Source organism: Tasmannia lanceolata, unplaced genomic scaffold (genome assembly GCF_043159265.1).
Source record: "Tasmannia lanceolata isolate RefF3 unplaced genomic scaffold, GAP_Taslan_0.1 ptg000019l, whole genome shotgun sequence".
NCBI classification, from domain to species: Eukaryota; Viridiplantae; Streptophyta; class Magnoliopsida; order Canellales; family Winteraceae; genus Tasmannia; species Tasmannia lanceolata.
Window position 1 is genome coordinate 4039442 of NW_027518696.1, and position 24096 is coordinate 4063537.

Genomic DNA, 24096 nt, shown 5'->3' on the forward strand with positions numbered 1-24096 from the left:
TGACGCTTTCAACCGAGTTGAGCCTACTTTTTAAGGTTTTTGAACTATGAAGCTGAATCTGATCGGGCGAGGACATTTTTGTTAAGAGAATTATGATAACAAGTTTAACATAACTTTGAGTCTAGTAATCAGTTTTGTCTCACAATCGGTACTCAAAATCCAAAACAAACGGGGCCTAATTACTCTGAACTAATATTAGGAAGGTTGAAATGCATTATTTTCACCTACTTACCAAACTAATCATAGATGGTAGTAGCTTATGGAGATTGATAGAGAAAATATATGGGTTTCCTTAATCTTACTTTGCGGGTTTTGCAGATGGGCTATTCCGCGCCTACTCAGTCTAGTATCATTGATGATCTTGGTCTAACTTTAGCAGAGGTTTGCTCATGCCTTTTACCATTAACATTTACAATTTACTTCAATTTATATTACATTCTTACTTCAAGTCAAGGAAAATGTTATTGACACCTCCCATTTCTTTCTATATGCACCACATCTTTTTCTCTTCTTAGAAACATTATTTAAATGCACACAACAGTGAAAGGTGCCATGATTAAAATGTACAAAAATCATTATTTAACAACTCCAACTCACCCGAGTTGACTGGGTTTTACCCTGGCTGAGTTCTCGGCCGAGTTTTTTTCCCTACCAAGTCAATGTAGAACTCCTTTAACTCAACTGAGGTAAATAAAAAATTCGACATAGAGGCACTGATATTTCTATTCCCTTGTAGCATACCAACCCAAAGAGCAGGTGATGAGATCATAGGTACAAAGCAGATCCTCAATAACCTGACAATATGCGAGAAGAACTAGAAGAATTTGAAGGGTCACGTCATGAAGAGCCTCCACTTGTTGAGACTCAAACATGTTAAAGTAAGCGTGAAAGGATTCCACGCCTCTACCTACATTGAAATACTATGCCACATCTATCAATCCTCAAGCTAATAGTGTTAGTTCTTATGTGTGCCTTTCAAAAGAAAGTGAGGCATATTATCACCGAGAAGCTTGTGAGACATTTGATGCTAGTGAATGGAGAAGTTCCACAGAGGAGGAGATGGAATCCCTGCGTAAAAATAAAATGTAAGATTTGGCAGAATTATTAAAGAGGCGTATGGCAATGGTTATAGATGGGTTTACAAGTTGAAGGACTCAAGGACAATGTTGAAAGATACAAAGCTTGGTGGCTGATTATTGATTATGTTCAGAAGACATGCATTCGTTTTAATTAAATTTTCTCTCGTGTTGTTTGTTTGACTATTGTTAGAGTTGGCTTGACTGTGGCAGTTGTGCTCAACTTAGAGTTAAAATAATTGAAGGTGAAAATGATATTTTGACATGGAGAGCTCAAAGAAGAACATATATAACACAATGTAAAGACTTTGTTGAGAAAAATAAAGGAATATGTTTGTCGGCTGAATTAGTCAGTTTATTTTTGTTTATATTTCTCTACATCATTTTTTTTTTTACCAACACCTTCAAGCTCACAATGTAATCATAAAAGGACATGGATGTTATATAGAATAGAATTCAAGACAATAAAGTATAACACTTTACTAGGACCCTTTTAACATCATTAATTTTAATTTTTTTTTATCTTTTCTTTATGCAGTACTCTGTATTTGGGTCCATAGTGAATATTGGTGCAATGATTGGTGCAATCACAAGTGGATACATTGCCGATTTCACTGGACGTAAAGGTGTAAGTAGCATACTAAGATTACACACGACTAATAGGCAAGTGCAACCATGTTTTGAAACTATAACTCTTCTCTTCCCTCCTTCCAGATTTTGGTGTGTTTCTTGAATGCAGGCAATGAGAATATCAGCTATTTTCTGCATGATTGGATGGCTTGTTGTTTACTTCTCGAAGGTTTTTCACCTCCTTTCCTTTAACTAGGAAGATTAAGAATTTTACTCTAAATAAACTTACTCAATTAGCAATCTCATTGATCGAAAACTGCATTATGACATTTCTATTGTTGACTCTTTTGAAGGAAGCTTGGTCGCTCGATGTTGGAAGATTTTGCATGGGATATGGAATTGGAGTTGTTTCATACGTGGTATGCTTTCATTAACAATTTTCTTCTTACCCAACTGTAGTATTACTATTCGGAAAAGATGGTGGATCTCAGTGTTGTTATAATAGTTTTGTAAGCCTTTCTGTACTTCTTATTGATAAACTTTATGATGAACAGGTACCAGTGTTTATAGCTGAAATAACACCCAAGAATATCCGAGGAGGGCTTACAACATTAAATCAGGTGGTAGAAGATGACACAAGCGTTGGTCGTTAAAAAGAATTAGTGGGTCATTGATTAAATTGTAAAAATTGCATCTTACAATCTATTTATTTTGCAGCTAATGATCTGTACTGGAGTATCATATGCCTACATAGTAGGGACATTTGTAACATGGCGCACGCTCGCACTAACTGGTAAGCTCTACTATATTTAAATACTCTTACCTAATGGCTGTTTTAGAAATTAGGATACCTTAGAAAAATATAAAAGAGGAGAAGATGAAGAAATAAGGGAAAATTTTAGAAAAAAGGGTGCAAGTAAAGGAAATCTGCTGTCAAAAGTTTGACGTCCAATGAGAAGGAACTGACTGGAGTTTTTTTAATACAGGACTTATCCCAAGCTCCATTCTACTTCTGGGACTCTTCTTCGTTCCAGAGTCTCCTAGATGGCTAGTAAGATCTTAATGTAAAGGGGATCACCCTTTGTGTTCTATGTAGAACAATAAAGAGGATAACATACATTACAAAATGCATGATGTGTTACAGGCAAAGGTTGGAAAGCATAAAGAGTTTGAAGTGGCATTGCAGAGGCTCCGTGGCAAGGATGCTGATATTTCCGAGGAAGCAACTGAAATTCAAGTTCTTTCTTTAACTCTAAACATCAATGTGTTTGGGAATGCTAAATATTAGAATTAGAGATTGAGTTGATGATGATGGACTAATATTGCTACACAGGATTATATTGAGACGCTTAAGCACCTTCCAAAGGCTAAGATGCTAGACTTGTTTCAAAGGAGATATGCTCGTTCAGTAATTGTAAGTGACTTCCTTACCTAAACAACTTTGAAATGTGACTCCATTTATCTTTAAAGTAAAAGCTATACGTTTCCAAGGTTATTCAATTGAAAGGACTAATTAGTTTGGTAAGCACTACATTTCAATTTTGCAGATTGGAGTTGGATTAATTTTCTTTCAGCAATTTGGAGGAATCAATGGATATTTATTTTATGTAAGCAACATTTTTGAATCTGCAGGTATAAATCCCCTTACTTGAGATTATTCCTCCCCTGAACTTTTAAAAAGAAAATGTATGTTTATATCGCAACTGTAATCTCAGGATTTTCTTCTGGCAATGTGGGGACTATCTTATGTGCTTGCATTCAGGTGACCAACTCTCCCACTGCCCGACTTTCCAAACCCTTTAATTGATATTGTTGTACATGATACCATTTTGTAGGTTCCAATAACTGCATTGGGTGCTATGTTAATGGATAAAACTGGAAGGAGACCTCTTATATTGGTAGGCAGCAAATACCTTAAGCTTTGAAAGTTGATATTATATGCATTCAGAATAAGTAAGGCTTATTTTTCAATTCAGATTTCTTCAACAGGGACATTCTTGGGTTGCTTTTTAGTTGGAATTTCATTCTATCTCGAGGTAGATACCAAAACATCACAAAAAACAGCTCTGTTTCCAATGGGTTCCTCTCATGTTTCTTATAAACAAGCTCATTTTCTGAAATAGGGCCATGGAGTTTCGTCTGGGTGGGTGCCCATACTAGTTCTCATCGGCATATTGGTAAACAAATAGTACATTCCACTAAGTGAATTTTTCCATGCAGCAATTTTTTCCACTTTTCACTAGTTGGTGAGGAGTTATATTTTCTTTAGAGTGATTTCTAATTTTATTTCTTTATGTTTCTTTCCTGTTATCAGGTGGACATCGGATCATTCTCCTTGGGTATGGGGTCAGTTCCTTGGGTTATAATGTCAGAGGTAAGATACTTTGCAAATCATTTTATTTCTATTGGAATGATCGGTTCTATATATCAACAAAAATTAAATTCCTTACCTAGGTGTGATCTTGTGTGAGAATATCTTTTGTTATAGATATTCCCGATAAATATAAAAGGAACTGCCGGAAGCTTGGTGACTCTGATGCACTGGGTTGGAGCTTGGGTAATTTCATATACTTTCAACTTTCTCATGAGCTGGAGCTCATCAGGTGAAGAAAATTCATGTCACTTGATTTTTTATTCACTGTAATCTAAAGTGGGCCGTGGGTGCACATTTAACTATGACTAAAGTCTATCCAGCCATCAGATAATTAATTGCAATGAAAAATGCTAAACTAACCATATGGAAATCCAAAATTCGGTTGCATCTACCAAAATTAGCATAAGAATCCCATGTTTGTGCATTTGTGAATGTGCATGTCACTTGATTTTTTATTCACTGCCATCAGATAATTAATTGCAATGAAAAATGCTAAACTAACCATATGGAAATCCAAAATTCAGTTGCATCTACCAAAATATCAGCATAAGAATCCCATGTTTGTGCATTTGTGAATGTGTATATCACTTGATTTTTTATTCACTGCCATCAGATAATTAATTGCAATGAAAAATGCTAAACTAACCATATGCAAATCCAAAATTCAGTTGCATCTACCAAAATCTTAGCATAAAAATCCCATGTTTGTGCATTTGTGATTGTCTCAAGATTTTAAATTTGTATCCAACAATGGTATAACCATATCATATTACTCTGATCTGTTTGATTATAAGAGCCATGGGCTTACATGTTTTTCTGGTTTCAGGTACCTCTTTCCTCTATTCTGGAGTGTGTGCAGCATGTGTTATATTTATCATAATGGTAGTACCAGAAACAAAGGGGCGAACTCTAGAAGAAATACAAGCCTCCATGAACACTTAGCAAAAAAGAAATGTTAAATAAGTGTTTATTTAGTAGAGAGTTTTCTGGGATATGTTGAATCTCTAATGTTTTGTTGGTAGAGATGAAATACCAACTTCAAACATCATAAAGATTTATAGTAGCATAGTCCTTGAGTCAATTTCCAGCCAATTCAATTAGGGCCCGTTTGGATACCCCTTGGATTTGGAGGTGAATTTGGATTTTCAAAATCCATGGATTTGAAACCAAGAATTTTAAAATTCACAAATTTATAAATAATGCCATTTGGATGACCATGTATAGATTTGGATTTCAAATCTAAATTATTATTTTTTGTTTGGATGATCTTTGGATTTGAATTTGAAATCTAACAAAACCAAAAAGCCCTAAAATACTTGATATTGGGGCATTTCAGCATTTTTCCATGATCCAGGGGTATTCTAGTCATTTTACCCTATATGGGGGTATTTTGATCATTTTTTATGTAACAAGGGTGTTTTAGTCATTTTCCATGACTCAGGGTATTTGGTCATTTTCACCCGGTATAGGTGTATTTCGGTCATTTTGTTTGACCCCGGGGTATTCTAGTCATTTTACCTAATATGACGTATTTTAACATTTTTATCTCATGAGGGTTTTTTTAGTCATTTTAGTCATTTTTCAAGAGCCATAGGTCATTTTTACTTGATATAGGGGTATTTCGATAATTTTTCATGATCTTGGGGTATTTCAGTCATTTTACCCTATATGAGGTTATTTTGATCATTTTTTGTCATAAGGGTATTTTAGTCATTTTGCACGACTCGGGGGTATTTTGTCATTTTTACCTGCTATATGGGTATTTCTAGTCATTTTACCTAATATGGCGTATTTTTATCTCATGATGGTATTTTTAGTCATTTTTTATGAGCCATGAGTCATTTTTACTTGATCTAGGGGTATTTTAGTAATTTTTCATGATATTGGGTATTCTAGTCATTTTACCATGTATGAGATTATTTTGATCATTTTTATGTCATAAGGGTATTTTAGTCATTTTGCACGAGTCGGGGATATTTTATCATTTTTACCTGGTATAGTGGTATTTCGGTCATTTTGCCTAACTCGGTGGTTTTCTAGTCATTTTACCTAATACGATATATTTTGATCAGTGTTTAATGTCATGTGGGTACTTAAGTCATTTAACACTTTTTTAGTATATTTTGGTCATTGTAACCCCTTATGGGTCAGATTTAGATTTATAAATAACCTCTCGCAGAAAGGATTTATAAATCCAAAAAATTACACTAACATGAGGAATCTGTAAATCTTGTGGATTTCACTCAAATCCAAATCCAGATGTCATAAAGGCTTGCCAAACGCCGAATTTGGATTTAAAAATCCAAATTCACCTCCAAATCCAAATCCAAGGGGTATCCAAACCGGCCTTTATGTAAATGTAACTAAATTTGAATGATTTCAGCAACATTTGCTTCTGGATTCATTTAATAATCAATGCCAAGAATGCAATTTTGTTCCGGAAAAATGTTTGTCTTGCATTTTTTAGTACTTTCAACACAATTGCATATCAGGTTCTGTTTCTATGTAAACTTGCAATCTTGAAAAAAAATGGATTCTCAGTGGCCATCATCACCTCTAGTGGGACATTAATTAAATTGTGAGAGTTTCAATTTGTTAAGAAACCTTCATATAGTGTTAAGTAGGTAGAATTTTCCTAGATGGGATTAATGAATCAAATTGCACCTCATGGAGTAATACTTACTGTTTTTGCCGGGTAAGCAAGAAATTATTAAAGAGAAAAACAAGAGAAGACACAGAAGATATGGAACCACCTCAAGACACAGGAAAACGAGAGTCAAAAGCCAAAATAAGTCCAACTTGAGTATTCCCGTCCTACTAGCTTACCCTCGGCATGTGTATCTTTAAACCTACATCTCGTGATCTACTTGCATCATGAACCATTCAAACACAAAACCCTCTAGCCTTGTGCAAGTGTGAGAGACATCTATGCCACATACTAATCCACCAAGTCTCCCAACCTGACTATTCAAGCCACATGCTCTTGCTATGAACCAATTAATATGCATAACCAAGGTCCCGCATAGCAGCTAAAGCCCACTAGAGGTTCCGAAACAACCGGTTACTCCAAAAGTTAAGCTTTTGGAGAAGTTGATAAGTTAACATGGTATCAGAGCCAAAGGTCCTGAGCTCAAACTCCTTGATAGCAAAATCCACATGCAATGGCAAAACCCAAAAGAGGGGCCACATGTAGGCCAACCCTAAAATGAGGGGCCACACGTGAGGGGTGTGTTAAGGTATAAAAGATTAAATACTGTCTTCTCCAACAGAAAGTGAAAAAATGGCGATGAAGCTTCCCTTCGCACTTACAGACCGTCGACGGTGAAGAAGGATCTAATACCATTGGACCCATCAATCGGTCATCAATCTTACGCTCTGGATGATTCAGCAAAAAAAGGAAAGGATCCCATGGCAGAGAATCCTAATCAAACCTGCGAAACAATCCAGACCACAATTTCAAAAATTTTCAAAAAGGGTCTGAGGGCGGGCTTCTCTTGAATATCCATCAGTCATCGAGATGTGGTAGCCGATTTGAGGACATTTACCTAGGACCATGACGTTAGGTGTACGAAACCTTTGGCGGTGAATAAAACAAGGCGGGATGATGATCCAACGGCTGCAAATCCGGTGGGTCCTTCTGGATCCAAATCAGATGGCGTGTCGGAGAAGCTGGTCAGAAATGAGATCACGACAGCTCCTCTCAAGTCATGCTTGCGCCGAAACTTGGCGGGAGGTCCCGGGAACCAAATCAAAAAGCGTAACGTGGCATGGATGACTGACGCTTGCCCTGCCTATCACGATGATATGCATGTTGGCGACATGTCGCGGATAATGAGGAGACTGCCAGGAAACTGATACTCAAAATTTTAGAGCTGTTATTGTTCAAATACAGTAGTTATGACTTCTTAAAAAGCATGAAAAGTTCTCAATTTGAACTCGAAAGCGTCCACTTTTACTTCCACTCAAACTAGATCTCTTTCTAACATATAACAGATCATATTGTGCAATTTTTCTTTCCTAAAAAATCACCATGACTAATTTAAAAAGAGTTTTTAGTAGTCATTCAAGACAAATTTGGAAAATTAGGACAGTTTCAAGTTTATCAATGTCAGTCTAAAAAATTGTGATAAAATAATATTCAAACACTTTCTGGTCTCACTTGTGCCACTTGTACGGGTCTGTTGTTTAGACCGGTGACCATGATTAATTAAGATTAGTGAATCGAGGAGGAGATTAGTAGTATGGATAGAGCAAGAGACATATATGATGGCACATCATTTCTACTGTACACATGATAAATGATTACCATTCTTATTCTAAAACTATTCTGTTCTGGTCCATGTCAAGAGAAAAGAAAAGAAAAGAAGCAGGATATATGTATAGAGAAAATGAAAAAGGTTTTTAAATCTAACATCTCAATTCCAAATAGGTCTTTAAGCCCACCTCAATTGTTGGAGTCAAAGCCTTTAACAGTAAAAAAAAAAGAACAAGAGAAGCTTATCTGTTGTGTCAAATGCACTTTCAATTGCTTTTGTTACAGATATTCTCGATAAACGTGAAAGGAACTGCTGGAAGCATGGTAACTCTGATGCACTGGTTTGGGGCTTGGGTGACTTCATATACTTTCAATCATGAGCTGGAGCTCTTCAGGTGAAGGGGGAATTCATATATATCTTTTCAATTCACTCCAATCTAAGAAGTGTAATGGTACATACTATCTAGCAATATAAGAATCAATTGCAATAAAAATACTCAACAAACCATATGCACATTCAAAATTCAGTTGGGACTACCAACATCTTAGCATAAAAGCTCATGTTTTTGCATGGTGTTGTGCTTTTGTCAGATCATGATCTTTTGACTTTAAGAGCCATGGCTTAAATGTTTTTTCTGGTTTTAGGTACCATGTTCCTCTTTGCTGGAGTTTGTGCAATAACTGTTCCATTTATCATAATCTTAGTCCCAGAAACAAAAGGGAAAACTCTTGAAGAAATACAGGCTTCCATGAACTCTTAGAAAGAAGAAAATGCTAAATAAATGTATATCAGCGAAGCATTCTTGGAATTTTTGTGAATCTCAATTTATTGTTAAGAGATGAAATGCCAGTTGCAAACATTGGGAAGATTTATGTCGGCATCATCCTCAACACAATTTCTGGGCAATTCAATTCTGCAACTACTGTTACATTGTATGAGCGCAATTTCGAATTATTTCTGCAAGAGGTGATGAGAGGATTCATTAAGAATCAATTCTATGAAATACAATATTGCTTTGGAAAAGTGTGTTTGTATGGCACTTGTTACACTTTTAACCCAATTGCAAATCAGGTTCAATTTCTGTCTAAATTTGCCATCAGAAAAAAGCAAATTGATTTTTAAAGTTCTGACAATGATACTCTGGTTCTGTGTAAACTTCCATGATTGGTGGAATCAATGGAGCACACTCAAATTTCTGATAATGACAGCCCCAGTATCGTTGAAGACACTCGATATTTTCGCCCGTGGCAGCAGATCTGGAGAACCATGTAGGCCACAAACTTACATAGAGGAGTCCAACGAATAAGTGATGGAAATATATATATATATATATATATAATATATATATATATATATATATATATATGAGGAAAGTGTTTCTACTCGGTCCCCTAGATAAGCTTATCTACTCCTCCCTTTAAAAAAATACAGTGGGCCCACGCTGTTTGGATGATCCAAAGCATTCATTTGATAGGTCTTAACATAGATAGGGTGTGCCCAAAAAATCAGCACCAAAGGGTCATCCTAGCCCTTCGTTTTGTAGTGCCTTGTGGTGCCCAGAATGGACACATATAAACGTCCACGTTTATATGCGTTCATTTTGGACACGGTGTGCCCAACAAAACGAAGGGCTAGGATGACCCTTTGGTGCTGATTTTTTGGGCACACCCTATCTATGTTAAGACCTATCAAATGAATGCTTTGGATCATCCAAACAGCGTGGGCCCACTGTATTTTTTTAAAGGGAGGAGTAGATAAGCTTATCTAGGGGACCGAGTAGAAACACTTTCCTCTATATATATATATATATATATATATATATATATATATATATATATATATATATATATATATATATATATATATATAGAGAGAGAGAGAGAGAGAGAGAGAGAGAGAACATTTCCTACACTTGTGTAGGTAAGTTACCTACACACTACCTTAAAATACAGTGGGGCCCACATTGTTTGGGTGATCCAAACCATTCATTTGAATGGTCCTCACATAGATAGGGTGTCCACAAAAAATCAGATCCATAGGATCATCCTAACCATTCAAACTATGGAGGCAAAAAATGGACTAATTTGTGAAGGTTTATACACGTCCATTTTTCCTCCACAAATCGTAGGGTTGGGATGATCCTATGGATCTGATTTTTTCTGGACACCCTATCTATGTGAGGACAATTCTCACCCAAACAATGTGGGCCCCCACTGTATTTTAAGGTAGTGTGTAGGTAACTTACCTACACAAGTGTGTAGGAAATGTTCTCTCATATATATATATATATATATATATATATATATATATATATATATATATACACACACACACTAGTAAAAAACCCCGTGCGATGCACGGGGCGACAAAGAACTGCATGGACCACATCATAGGTTGATCCAAACCGTCCATGTGATGGAACACAACATAAATAGGTTGTGCCCTAAAAATCATTTCCATAGGCTGATCCTAGCCCTCCAATCTTTCGAGGTTTCCATAATATGTTGTTCATCTTGAGGTGCCCGGAATTCATAAATATTTTTCAAGGTGTCCCTAATTCGTCATATCCTCAACATATTAATTAGGAAAAATAATTTTTTCGTAATTTTCATATTTCAATACCTCTTATTGGTAGTTTTTTTAGTAATTGTCATATACAGGTACCCATTAGTTATCCATTGTCAGTAATTTTCATACAAAACTTTAGTAAGTAATGATTACTATTGCTAGCACCTTTACAAACATAGTATTTCCGCTCATTTTTTCACCAAGTGTAATAAGACAAATCTCTCAAGACATACAATTGCAAAGGACGGGAGAGAAAATTTTGAAATAATTCAACATTTTCTCTTCTGCTATATTGTAGTAGATATATTTTTAGGGTGCTATATGATGATCCTAACTCTAGAAATTACAAGATGATAGTGAATCTCCAAAACTTCAATGGCAATCTTTCGAGAATTTTCTTGATTCGCTCTTAGAATTTTAACATTATTTTATCATGTGAAGATTCCTGAAGTGAAGAAGGTCAAGCTTGTAGCATACAGGGGAGGGGGGGCTGTTCATAAAATAAATCCTAGCTTGCTATCCCCACGAAGAACAGACCCTTTTGGGTTTAACTATTTAATTAAGCTTTGAAAAGCTATAAACTACTGACTAGAATTTTGAGGCTTACCGACTAGTAGATTGTTTTTTTGGGTTTCAAATTTCAACTTGAATGTTTATTTTGGTAGGTACGACTCTCAGGTATCTATAACTATTAAGACTATAACACGAGGATTGTGAAGAACAGAACTTGTGGGTGCGAACACTGAATCCACTTCATTTGATTCTCACTGTCATTTTTCCATGTCATCATCCTCAGTCTGTGGCTATTCTTCTTGCCTCTCTTGTTGCTAGTATACATTGTCTATTGTGGGTCACATTGCTTTTCAGCCATTGGATATAGGAAGCCAACTAAAGTTGGCGGAATCTAGCATGAGTTGGCCATTTATTTACAATTTCAATCTCTCTTTTCGTATTAGATGAAGGAAAATAATATTTCAGTATTTGATCCACATGTTTATTTCTGGGAAATGTTATCAGCACTACTGTATTTTGATGAGGGCACTCCTCACTTTTGCCCTCATCAAAATACAGTGGTGCTGATGTCTTTTTTCTAAAAATGATTTCCGTAAAAGACAACCAAAAAGAGGTCTAAAATGCACCTAGTTTTTTTTTTTTTTTAAAAGATAACAAAAAGGAATGGAAATATCATTTCCTAAGGTGAGTGAATATAATTAGGGGTGATAATTAATGGACCCAGTTGGTCAGATGGATTCAAAGGATCAGAACGTTAATGGGCAAGAGTTAGGCACAACAAGCAGATCCGAACTGTGTCCATTGGATCCTTATCTTAAGATCCCAAATTATTTTGGAGTATAACTCAGATATAACCACAAAATCCATTGAATCATTGAATCGTCCTAGAAATGAACGGTGGGTACCAATGTCCAAAAATACACTTCATATTTTTCTATATCCTACTCAAAATGACAAACAAGATTTCATTTTCTTACTCGATGGCTATTCTCCTATCTCTTTCAAAGTTTCTTCCCTCTTCTTCCTTTAACCCCAAGCTCTAATAGAGGGTTAGAATGGATAGTGGCCCAAACTCAAAAAGAAGGATTCAAGAAGCACCTGAAAAGGATATTTGAAACTCAGTTTGGTTGCAGGTGTTTACCTTGGAGAGTAGTGGTATTATAAGTAGTCAAAAGGGAGGAGAGAAGAATTGGATTTACCTAGAACTTACCTCGTAGAATAGTGGTAAGCAGTGTTTGGTTGTCAACCTTTTGTAGTGGCGGAGAGTGTCATTAGTAATATATAAATCGATATATAGAGCGAGCATCATTCTCAAGAGATTCAAGCAAAATTCCACATTTTTGTGGTTTTTGGCTTGAGTTTCTTTGGGAGGAGACAAGGGGGACACATACATGCAATGATTAAGCGGGTGACAATGCTATATTGGCAATTCCAAACAAGCAAAACCCGTAAGCCATCCTGGCTTAATGGCTTTTGTGCAACCAAGGGACCCAAACGGATAGTAACTATAAGGCACCGGTGGATACGAACTGGATCCATTAACACCCCTAAATGTAATTTAAAAGGGCTTATATATGTCACATCAGTTGGGTCTAGCAGTTGTAGAATTTTTATGAATAAAATGAAATATACAAAGCAAAAAGAGAAGAGGAGCAACAATGGACGTTTTTTCTTTCTATTGCTTTTTTCCATATATCAATAATAGTTAATACATGCGAAAATTCTCAAAAAAAATAAAATGATTGTTATCTGAAAATCTCAATATATCAATAATAGTTAAAACATGCGAAAATTCTCAAAAAAAAAAAAAATGATTGTTATCTGAAAATCTCAAAAAAGGGTAAAGTTGGCTAATTTCTCAAAAAGGGGTGAAACGCATCCCAATGAGTGTTTTAGGACAAAAATGCACTTGTGTTGGTTTTCCCTCCAAGAAAGTAAGCAACAGATCCCAATGCATTTCACCTAACTTTTTTAACCTTTTATCTTATTCTTCCCCATGCCCAAACGAAACTCCATTATTTGTTTTAAAACTCCATTGTTTGTTTTAAAATTCCATTGCAGAGAGGTGAAACTTTCCTCTCCTAAAATCTAGCATTGGATCTCTTTATTTTTCTTTGGCTATCAAACCTATAAGCTTCTCTAGTAGGTCTATTGTGATACATTTGCATACATTTAACATGTTCCTTACAATGCTATGGTGTATTGTCATCATCTTGGTTATTTGTTTGGGATTTGTTATGTTGTTAGGAATTTGTTAATGGCATCATTATCTTTACAATGTTATGGTGTATTGTCATAATCTCTCTATCTCTATTGCCCTCTATGTTTTTATGTAGAGTAAACCCGGATGAAACTCATGTCTATACAATTACAACCACTATTTAAATGTGTAGAAGCAATATTTTGTTCTCGGAACCACTGTTGATATCTGGGAACCAATATTTAAACACTCAGAAGCAGCACTTATACCTAGGAACTACTATTTACCACTATATAGTGGTTCCGATGGAGGAATTGTGGTTCCAAGGTATAAATAATGGTTCCATAGTAGAAATATTGCTTCACACAATCTAATTGGGTGTCAATGTTGCAATGAATTTATGAACAATGGTTTAAACAGTTTTCTAAACACTCATATGTTATGGTGGTTCATAGTTTAGATGGCCTAATACTTGTGAGAATGACTCTATTTATAAGGTTTTAAACACTCATTATACCTAAGAACCAATAATTATACTTAGGAACCACTATTTACCATTATATAGTGGTTCCAAGGTTTAAATAGTGGTTCAAGAGTAGAAATATTGCTTCACACAATCTAATAGTACTTCATTGGGTGTCAATGTTGCAATGAATTTATGAAAAATGAGTTAAATAGTTTTCTAAATACTCAGATGTTATGGTGGTTCATAATTTAGATGGCCTAATACTTATGAGAATGACTGTATTTATAGAGTTCTAAATACTCAGAAGCACTAACTATACCTAGAAACCACTAATTATACTTAGGAACCACTATTTACCATTATGTAGTGGTTCCAAGCTATAAATAGTTGTTCCAGAGTAGAAATATTGCTTCACACAATCTAATAGTACTTCATTGGGTGTCAATGTTGCAATAAATTTATGAACAATGGTTTAAATAGTTTTCTAGACACTCGGATGTTATGGTGGTTCTTAGTTTAGATAGCCTAATACTTGTGAGAATGACTGTATTTATAGGGTTTTAAACACTCAGAAGCACTCACTATACTACATAGGAACCACTAATTATACGTAGGAACCACTATTTACCATTATGTAGTGGTTCCAAGGTATAAATAGTTGCTCCGAGGAATAAATAGTGGTTCCAGAGTAGAAATTGAGGGGTGGCGGTGTGGAAGTGGTCTTTATGGGGAGTAGTTTTCGCAAACGATGTTTGGGTTTAAAAAAAAAAAATCGCATCGAACCGGTCGACCCCTTTTCACTTGTTTTACACCTGTCTGATGGAATGGTGGAAAGGTTGACCTGTAATTGGTCTTCCTACCTGTTTGGTCAAATGGTGAAAATGTTGACCTATCAAGACAAATTCCCACCTGTTTGTACATTTGCTACAGAGGTCGACCCATTAAACCAATTTGTGCAACCCTCCAAAAAAAAAGTCACGTTTTCACTTTTCTTTACTTGTAGTTTAATTCTACCTCAAATAGAGAAATCCAGTAGCTATAAAATAGCTTTTATCGTCTATCTCTTAACTAAGCCAAATATAATAAAGAAATCCTTTTTCAAGACTAACTCTAACTCACGGTCAATTCTTGTCTCTTGGAACGTTACACCTCTTGAAACGACTAAAATAAAGATAGCTTTGGGTGGGACCCACAAGCTATTTGGGTTTATCTCTCCCTCGGTTTTGAATTCGTACCTCTGCATTTTGTTTTGTTTGTTGTATTGGTAGATAAATTTTATAGGTATGGCCATCTCTCAAGAGGTGGAAAGAGGAGAAAACATGGAGCAAGAGGAGATGAGAGAGCCTCTGATGAAGGAAGGGAAGAGCTCCTCTACTTGTGAAGAAGATGGGTCTCCTAACAACAACAGAGGCTCTATATCCATGGTTCTGTTCAGCACTCTCATCGCTGTTTGGGGCTCTTTCGCATTCGGATTATGCGTAAGTAGTCGCATTTTAATGGTTTCTTTTATAATTAAAACAGTTGTAAGTCATTTTCCTGATCTTTCAACTTGGCACACTACCGAGTTGACTCGGCTCACTTGTAAAACGAGTTGACCAGTCAACAACTCATCTAAATTGTTGAAACCTACAAGAAGATTTGAATCCATGGCCTCCTTTTTAAAGTGACCCTAACCACTCCAGCTTGCTTCTTCTATTAATCAATATATAAGAAAAACATGTATACATCAATAGAAAAATGTGCTCAAGATTCAATCTTAGTCAATAGCAAATCGTTCAGTGACTTTTCACTGACTTTTATCGCTAGCGAGATGAAATGAAATACCTGAACTATTACATTACAGTGGGGTTCAAAGCGGCTTTCTATAACGAAAGTCAGAATTCGTCGTTGAATGAATTCGAATTTGTTTTCAACTCGAATTGGTAGAACATGGTATGAAAGACGACGCACACTTTCTAAGAGAAAATCCGGTATAAAATAGCTCCTTGAGTTAAGTACTAAAACAAGTGGAAGAAGTTGTATAAAACCTCAATCATTCGAAGTGGGTGACAGGAAGAAATACCATTGACTTGTGGAAAATTGAGTACAAGATGCCATTTTGAGTTGACTCTTTCAACCGAGTTGAGTCTACATTTTAAGGTTTTTGAACTATGAAGCTGAATCTGATCGGGTGAGGACATTTTTGTTAAGATAATTATGATAACAAGTTTAACTTAACTTTGAGTCCAGTAATCAGTTTTGGACTCACAATCGGTTCTCAAAATCCAAAACAAACGGGTCCTAATTACTCTTAACTAATATTAGGAAGGTTGAAATGCATTATTTTCACCCGCTTACCAAACTAATCATAGATAGTAGTAGCTTATGGAGATTGATAGAGAAAATATATGGGTTTCCTTAATCTTACTTCGCGGGTTTTGCAGATGGGCTATTCCGCGCCTACTCAGTCTAGTATCATTGATGATCTTGGTCTAACTATAGCAGAGGTTTGCTCATGCCTTTTTACCATTCACATTTACAATTTACTTCAAATTTATATTACAGTCTTACTTCAAGTCAAGGAAAATGTTATTGACACCTCTCATTTCTTTCTATATGCACCACCTCTTTTTCTCTTTTCTTAGAAACATTATTTAAATGCCTACAACAGTGAAAATGTATCATCATTAAAATGCACGTTATTTAACAACTCCAACTTGTTGGAGTAATTAGGTCAAGCAAGAGGTTGCTTGAAGCATTACACCCAAGGTATCTAATTTGGAATACCAAGTTTGTTGCCTCCGGCCCCTATATATAGAGATACACTAGGGTTATAAGAGGTTAATGGGCTCCAGCTCAAATGGGCCCACTACACCTGATCCATTACCTATTGGGCTTATATTAGAACATACATGGGTTATATTATATACCCAACAATCTCCTCCTATGTTCTACATATAGCACAATCCAATAGATAGTTAATGTGATGACCAAACAAAATTATTGAATCATCCATATCAGCATATCAATAAAGATCTGTAATCCAACTGAAAACAAAATACTTTAAAGAATAACCAAGAGTTTTAGAAATAATCTAAACTCAAACATAAGCAGTTTCACATGTAGGTGAACTATTTAATCAACTGAAAAGAAAATAATAGTTCCCACTGCTCTATAAGGATTCACTCATCAAGTAAATCATCATCATCAAGATCCAAATTGAGGCAATCTCCTCCATTTTCACCAATTCCTGTAAATTACCAAATATGAATTTCATTAAAAATGAATCCAATCATTTGTGTATTTTACTAAAGGTATCTAGTTCTACCAGAAGAACTTAGTACAATTTCATAATGACTGAAAAAACAAATATCAATATCAATAAGCATCAATGTCAAGTTTCAATAAAGAACAAGACCTAAACAATTTCTTTTACAAAGAACCATTCCATGTTTCATTTGAAATGTTACAGGCATCATATCCAAATTGAGTTAAGCTGTATCATCAAATTTGGAATGAAACAACCTTTCCCAAGAAGGACATGTCATCAAATGTGGAATGACATAAAGATAACTGTAAACATCATTGAAACATATCAAGTGCTTATCTTGGCCAAGATATAGAGATTTGAAAAATTCAAAATAATATGAATGTAGGTTAAGACACGTCTACACAGTCTTTAACCCCATCTCCCCCGTAGTTTTGAATATTCGATCTTTGTTCAGTCCCTTCATAAGAGCATCGGCCATATTATCCTTTGATCTCACATCAACCAAAGTGATAATACCTTGTTCTAGAAGATAATTCAGCGTGGCATGTTTCAGCCTGACATATCTCCTCTTACCATTAAAGAGTGAGTTTTTCACAATCGTAATTGTAGCTTGATTATCACAGAACAAACTTAAAGAGTTAATCTTTAAATGGGTCAATGGAATGTCCAGGATCAGATCTCTTATCCACTCTACTTCATCTCCTGTAGAAGCGAAAGCATAAAGTTCCGATTCCATAGATGACAGAGCAATACAAGTCTGTCTCTTTGACTTCCATGCAACAGCGGCTCCACCCAGTGTAAAAACATAACCACTGGTAGATTTACTGTCTCCTAATTCTGAGCCCCATGATGCATCAGAATACTCTTCCAGTATTGGAGGATGGCCATTATAATATAGAGCATATCCTTGAGTACCCTTAAGGTATCTCATCAGCCTCATAAGGACATCCCAGTGCTCATGGCCAGGATTACTAGTGAAACGACTCAGCATGCCAACTGTAAAGGCTATGTCTGGCCTAGTGCAACTCATAGCATACATGAGACTACCAATCAGTTTAGAATAATCTAACTGATTCACACTGTCTCCTTCATTAAAGATCAGTTCTTGGTATAATCAAATGGTGTCTCAATCGGTTTACACTCACTGTATCCCCATGTAGAAAGTAGTTTTTCAATATAATGGGCTTGGCTAAGAGTAATCCTTTGCCTTTCAAAACTTACTTTCATACCAAGAATGGTGTCAACGACACCAAGATCTTTCATGTCGAATTCTTGAGCCAAAGTGGTTTTCACGTCACTCACTACAGAGAGATCAGACCTAAGAATCAACATATCGTCTACATACAAGCAAATAATCACAACCTTATTCGACACAGAACGAAAGTAAATGCATTTATCTGAGTAACTGGTCTGAAAACCAAAGCTCTTTACTATCTTGTCAAATTTTTGATGCCACAATTTAGGTGCTTGTTTAAGACCATACAAAGATCTGTGTAACTTACAAACTTTGTTCTCGAAACCCTCCATGACAAACCCTTCAGGTTGGTTCATGTAGATTTCCTCTGTGAGGTCTCCATTAAGGAAAGCCGTTTTTACATCCATTTGATGCACAACATACTTCTCAATAGAAGCCAAAGCAAGAAGAATTCTTATCGTTGCCAAATGACAGACCGGTGAGTAAAAATCAAAGTAATCTATCCCACTGACTTGAGTATAGCCCTTAGCTACTAAACGTGCTTTATACCGAGCTATGGATCCGTCAGGATTAAGTTTCTTCTTCAATATCCACTTACAGCCCACAGTCTTAGCCCCTTTTGGCAAATCGACTAGCTGCCAAGTTTGATTTTGTAACAGAGAGCTCATTTCATCATCAATGGCTTCTGCCCATAACAAAGAGTCCCTAGATCTCATCGCTTCCTTATAGGTTGACGGATCAATCTCTACATGGTAGGTCACAAAGTCCTCACCAAAGTTCTTGGGTACTTTATCTCTTGTAGAAACTCTTAAAGGTTCTGATGTAGAAATCAGTGTAGGACAGGTGTCAGAAATATTCGGTTCAAACTCTACATGCGATTCTGTAACCATCTCAGTATCGCCAGGTAGGTTCAAACCATGATCTCTAAGAAATTTATTCTCAAAGAATACTGCATCTCTAGATTCTATAACCAAATTGATAAATAGATCCAAAAATCGATCAGCAGCACTATCTGCTGCACCACCTAGATAAACACAAGTGTTTGTTCTAGGTCCTACCTTAGGTCTCCTAGGGTCTTGTATCCTCACATAAGCAATATAGCCCCAAGTCTTAAGAGTGTCATATCTACAAGGATGTTTATGCCATAACTCATAAGGAGTAGATGTCAACTTAGAGTGTGGTACTCTATTCAGGATGTGATTTGCAGTTAAAGCTGCTTCTCCCCAATAGCTAGTAGGCATGCCAGCTGTCAATAACATAGAGTTTAACATTTCAGTTAACGTCCGGTTCTTACGTTCAGCTATGGCATTAGATTGAGGTGAGTAAGGAGCAGTAGTTTCAAGTATTATGCCCTGAGAGGCACAGAATTCCTTGAACTCTGTCAAAGTGTATTCTCCTCCTCTATCACTCCTAAATCGCTTAATTTTCAAGTTCAATTGATTTTCAACACGATTCTTGAAAATTTTAAATTTATCAAAAGCTTCATCTTTCGATTTTAGGAGATAAATATGACAATATCTAGAAAAATCGTCTATAAATGTGATTAAATATTTCCGACCACCTCGAGTAGTGAAATTTTTAAAGTCACAGAGGTCAGAATGTATTAACTCAAGAAGTTGTGTGCTCCTAGAAACCGAACGAAAATATTTTCTAATGATCTTGGTTTGTGCACACACTTCACATCTGTCAAATCTAATTGATGTATCTAAAGGTATATTATAAGTTTTAGCAAGTTTGACCATTTTTCTATAGTTCACATGTCCCAATCTAGTGTGTAACAACTTAGGATCAATCAAAGTGGAACTAACCTGACTAACGGTTTCATTTGCTAAACTCAGTCTATACATACCATCGATTAAGAAAGCACAACCAAAATAATAAAAGTTAACAGTTAAAGTTACTCTACCACCCAAAAAAGATGAACACATTCCAGCATTGTCCAAAAGACTAATAGAAATTAAATTCTTTTGAATAGCAGAAACTACTTTAACATTTTTTAAAGTTAGTATTTTACCTGAAGAAAGGACCAGGTTCGCAATTCCAGTATGAGTCACCTTTGCCTCAGCTCCACTAGCCACTGTAACGGTCTCTTTCACGCCAACAGCATCCGTAAGTAGTTTCTTCGAGTTGCAAACATGGCAGGTGGCTCCTGTATCTAACCACCAGTCTGAAGAAGTACTGGCCTTACCAGTGCCTAACATGGCAATAAAATTCTTAGGCGCAACACTGCCCACCATCATATGAGCTTCCTTTTGTGGTGTGTCAGATTTAGCCTTCTTAGGTTGTTTACACTCTGCAGCAAAGTGACCCCATTTCCCACAGTTGTGGCACTTGCCCTTCTTTTTCTGAAAGATAGTCTTTTTGGCCTCCAACTTGGAATGTTCACTTTTAGGTGACTTGGATTTCCGAGGAAATTTCTTGGGATATATTACCGCGTTAGCAGCAGATTGTTGCTGTCTAACCATCTCTAAGTTATTCCTCGCTCGATTCTCATCTTCGATTCGAATGAATCGTTTGAGATCCTCCAGTCCCACTTGCACCTTTTTCCGATACATCTCGGTTTTGAAAGAATGCCATACAGATGGTAACTTATATATAATTGCACCCACAAGAAACGAATCACAGACAACTATTTTTTCATTATGCAACTTAGATCTCAAATTCTCTAGATCATTCACTTGAAGAGTGATTTCCTTGTCCTCTTGAATCTTGAAATCCATGAATTTGTCCACAAGATGGGTCTTGGACAATTCCTCCTCCTTCTTGAATTGAGCATCTAAGTTGTTCCATATTGCTTTAGCAGTGTTAAATTTAAGTTTAACCATCTCAACGGTTTGTACTAGAAAAGGGATTTCGGCCAACAATGGTTTGTAAGATTGGGGGGCTTGCCAAAAATTCGCCTTGTGTAACTTCCTCTATGAATAATTTGATTAGAGAGTAGTGTTGACCAAATCTCTTTTGCCAAGTAGAAGATCCACGGTCTTTCCAAAGACGAGCAAAAGGAGGGTGGTGATATCAAGAACGGATTGAGAAATTCATACCAAAAGATCCAAAAATTTTTTTTTGAGAGGGACACACACCTCTGTGTGAATCTGATCAAGAGACAGACGAGCGTTTGATATGGGTATCACTTGAACCGTTTTAACGAGAGACAGACGTAGACAGCCCCAAAAAAGCCAAAGTCGTTCTCTTTTCTTCTTCGCCAAGAGTATACCATCCAATCAAGAACACAGTACCCACGCCCAAAACGATTTCCAAGAAAGAGAGAGACGGCTAGGGTTTTTTTTTTTTTTTTTTTAATAATGCTTCAAGATTGTTGAAGTAATTAGGTCAAGCAAGAGGTTGCTTGAAGCATTACACCCAAGGTATCTAATTTGGAATACCAAGTTTGTTGCCTCCAGCCCCTATATATAGAGATACACTAGGGTTATAAGAGGTTAATGGGCTCCAGCCCAAATGAGCCCACTACACCTGATCCATTACCTATTGGGCTTATATTAGAACATACATGGGTTATATTATATACCCAACACAACTCACCCGAGTCGACTAGGTTTCACCCTGGCTGAGTTCTCGACCGAGCTTTTTCCCCTACCAGTACCAAGTCAATGTAGAACTCCTTTAACTCAACTGAGGTAAATAAAAAATTCGACATAGGGGCATTGAGATTTCTATTCCCTCGTAGCTTACCAACCCAAAGATAAGGTGATGAGATCATAGGTACAAAGCAGATCCTCAATAACCTGATAATATGCATGAAGAACGAGAAGAATTTGAAGGTTTACATCATGAAGAGCCTCCACATGTTGAGATTCAAACAGGTTCAAGTAAGCCTAAAAGGATTCCACGCCTCTAGCTACATTGAAATACTATGCCACATCTATCAAGCCTCAAGCTAATACTGTTAGAGCTTATGTGTGCCTTTCAAAAGAAAGTGAGGCATATTATCACCGAGAAGCTTGTGAGGCATTTCATGCTAGTGAATGGAGAAGTTCCATAGAGGAGGAGATGGAATCCCTGCGTAAAAATAAAATGTAAGATTTGGTAGAATTACTAAATCGGCGTTAGGCAATCGGTTATGACAATGTTGAAAGATACAAAGCTTGGTTGCTGATAAATGAGTACGTTCAGAAGACATGCATTCATTTTAATTAAATTTTCTCTCATGTTGTTTGTTTGACTATTGTTAGAGTTGGCTTGACTGTAGCAGTTGTGCTCAACTTAGAGTTAAAATAATTGGAGGTAAAAATGATATTTTGACATGGAGAGCTCAAAGAAGAACATATATAACACAATGAAAAGACTTTGTTGTGAAAAATAAAAGAAATTTGGTTTGTCGGCTGAATTAGTCAGTTTATTTTTGTTTATATTTCTCTACTTCATATTTTTTCCTAACACCTTCAAGCTCACAATGTAATCATAAAAGGACATGGATTATATGTAGAATAGAATTCAAGACAAAGTGTAGCACTTTACTAGGACCCTTCTAACATAATTTTTTTTTTTTTTAAATTCTGTTCTTTATGCAGTACTCTGTATTTGGCTCCATAGTGAATATTGGTGCAATGATTGGTGCAATCACAAGTGGATACATTGCCGATTTCACTGGACGTAAAGGTGTAAGTACACACGACTAATAGGCAAGTGCAACCATGTTTTGAAACTATAACTCTTCTATTCTCTCCTTCCAAATTTTGGTGTGCTTCTTGAATGCAGGCAATGAGAATATCAGCTATTTTCTGCATTATTGGATGGCTCGTTGTTTACTTCTCTAAGGTTTTTCATCTCCTTTACTTTAACTAGGAAGATTAAGAATTTGAATCTAATTAAACTTACTCAATTAGCAATCTCATTGATCGAAAACTGCATTATGACATTTCTATTGTTGACTCTTTTGAAGGAAGCTTGGTCGCTCGATGTTGGAAGATTTTGCATGGGATATGGAATTGGAGTTGTTTCATACGTGGTATGCTTTCATTAACAATTTTCTTCTTACCCAACTGTAGTATTACTATTCGGAAAAGATGGTGGATCTCAGTGTTGTTATAATAGTTTTGTAAGCCTTTCTGTACTTCTTATTGATAAGCTTTATGATGAACAGGTACCAGTGTTTATAGCTGAAATAACACCCAAGAATATCCGAGGAGGGCTTACAACATTAAATCAGGTGGTAGAAGATGACACAAGCGTTGGTCGTTAAAAATAATTAGAGGGTCATTGATTAAATTGTAAAAATTGCATCTTACAATCTATTTATTTTGTAGCTAATGATCTGTACTGGATCATCATATGCCTACATAGTAGGGACATTTGTAACATGGCGCACGCTCGCACTAACTGGTAAGCTCTACTATATTTAAATACTCTTACCTAATGGCTGTTTTAGAAATTAGGATACCTTAGAAAAATATAAAAGAGAAGAAGATGAAGAAATAAGGGAAAATTTTAGGAAAAAGGGTGCAAGTAAAGGAAATCTGCTGTCAAAAGTTTGACGTCCAAGGAGAAGGAACTGACTGGAGTTTTTTTAATACAGGACTTATCCCAAGCTCCATTCTACTTCTGGGACTCTTCTTCGTTCCAGAGTCTCCTCGATGGCTAGTAAGATCTGTAAAGGGGATCATCATTTGT

At 36.1% G+C, this 24096-nt stretch overlaps 1 protein-coding gene across 6 annotated transcripts in view; it reads left to right on the forward strand.

The window, feature by feature from the left end:
- LOC143853325 (sugar transporter ERD6-like 7) overlaps nucleotides 1-24096 on the forward strand; it is a 31300-nt gene that overhangs the window by 610 nt on the left and 6594 nt on the right. Inside the window, exons 2-18 of one of the 6 annotated variants that reach the window (XM_077363058.1) lie at nucleotides 319-381; nucleotides 1615-1704; nucleotides 1816-1875; nucleotides 2000-2065; nucleotides 2201-2266; nucleotides 2364-2439; nucleotides 2633-2697; nucleotides 2791-2883; nucleotides 2980-3060; nucleotides 3194-3278; nucleotides 3362-3408; nucleotides 3482-3544; nucleotides 3623-3682; nucleotides 3770-3823; nucleotides 3961-4020; nucleotides 4135-4249; nucleotides 8921-9051. In XM_077363058.1, the coding sequence (XP_077219173.1) occupies nucleotides 319-381; nucleotides 1615-1704; nucleotides 1816-1875; nucleotides 2000-2065; nucleotides 2201-2266; nucleotides 2364-2439; nucleotides 2633-2697; nucleotides 2791-2883; nucleotides 2980-3060; nucleotides 3194-3278; nucleotides 3362-3408; nucleotides 3482-3544; nucleotides 3623-3682; nucleotides 3770-3823; nucleotides 3961-4020; nucleotides 4135-4249; nucleotides 8921-9036 (1260 nt within the window). In that variant the 3' untranslated portion in view covers nucleotides 9037-9051. Of the gene's footprint in view, nucleotides 1-318; nucleotides 382-1614; nucleotides 1705-1815; nucleotides 1876-1999; nucleotides 2066-2200; nucleotides 2267-2363; nucleotides 2440-2632; nucleotides 2698-2790; nucleotides 2884-2979; nucleotides 3061-3193; nucleotides 3279-3361; nucleotides 3409-3481; nucleotides 3545-3622; nucleotides 3683-3769; nucleotides 3824-3960; nucleotides 4021-4100; nucleotides 4250-4846; nucleotides 5102-8920; nucleotides 9052-15277; nucleotides 15502-16446; nucleotides 16510-22997; nucleotides 23088-23184; nucleotides 23245-23368; nucleotides 23435-23569; nucleotides 23636-23732; nucleotides 23809-24001; nucleotides 24067-24096 lie in introns of those variants that run through there. The other 5 variants (XM_077363053.1, XM_077363056.1, XM_077363054.1 and 2 more) reach the window with 5 other exon arrangements.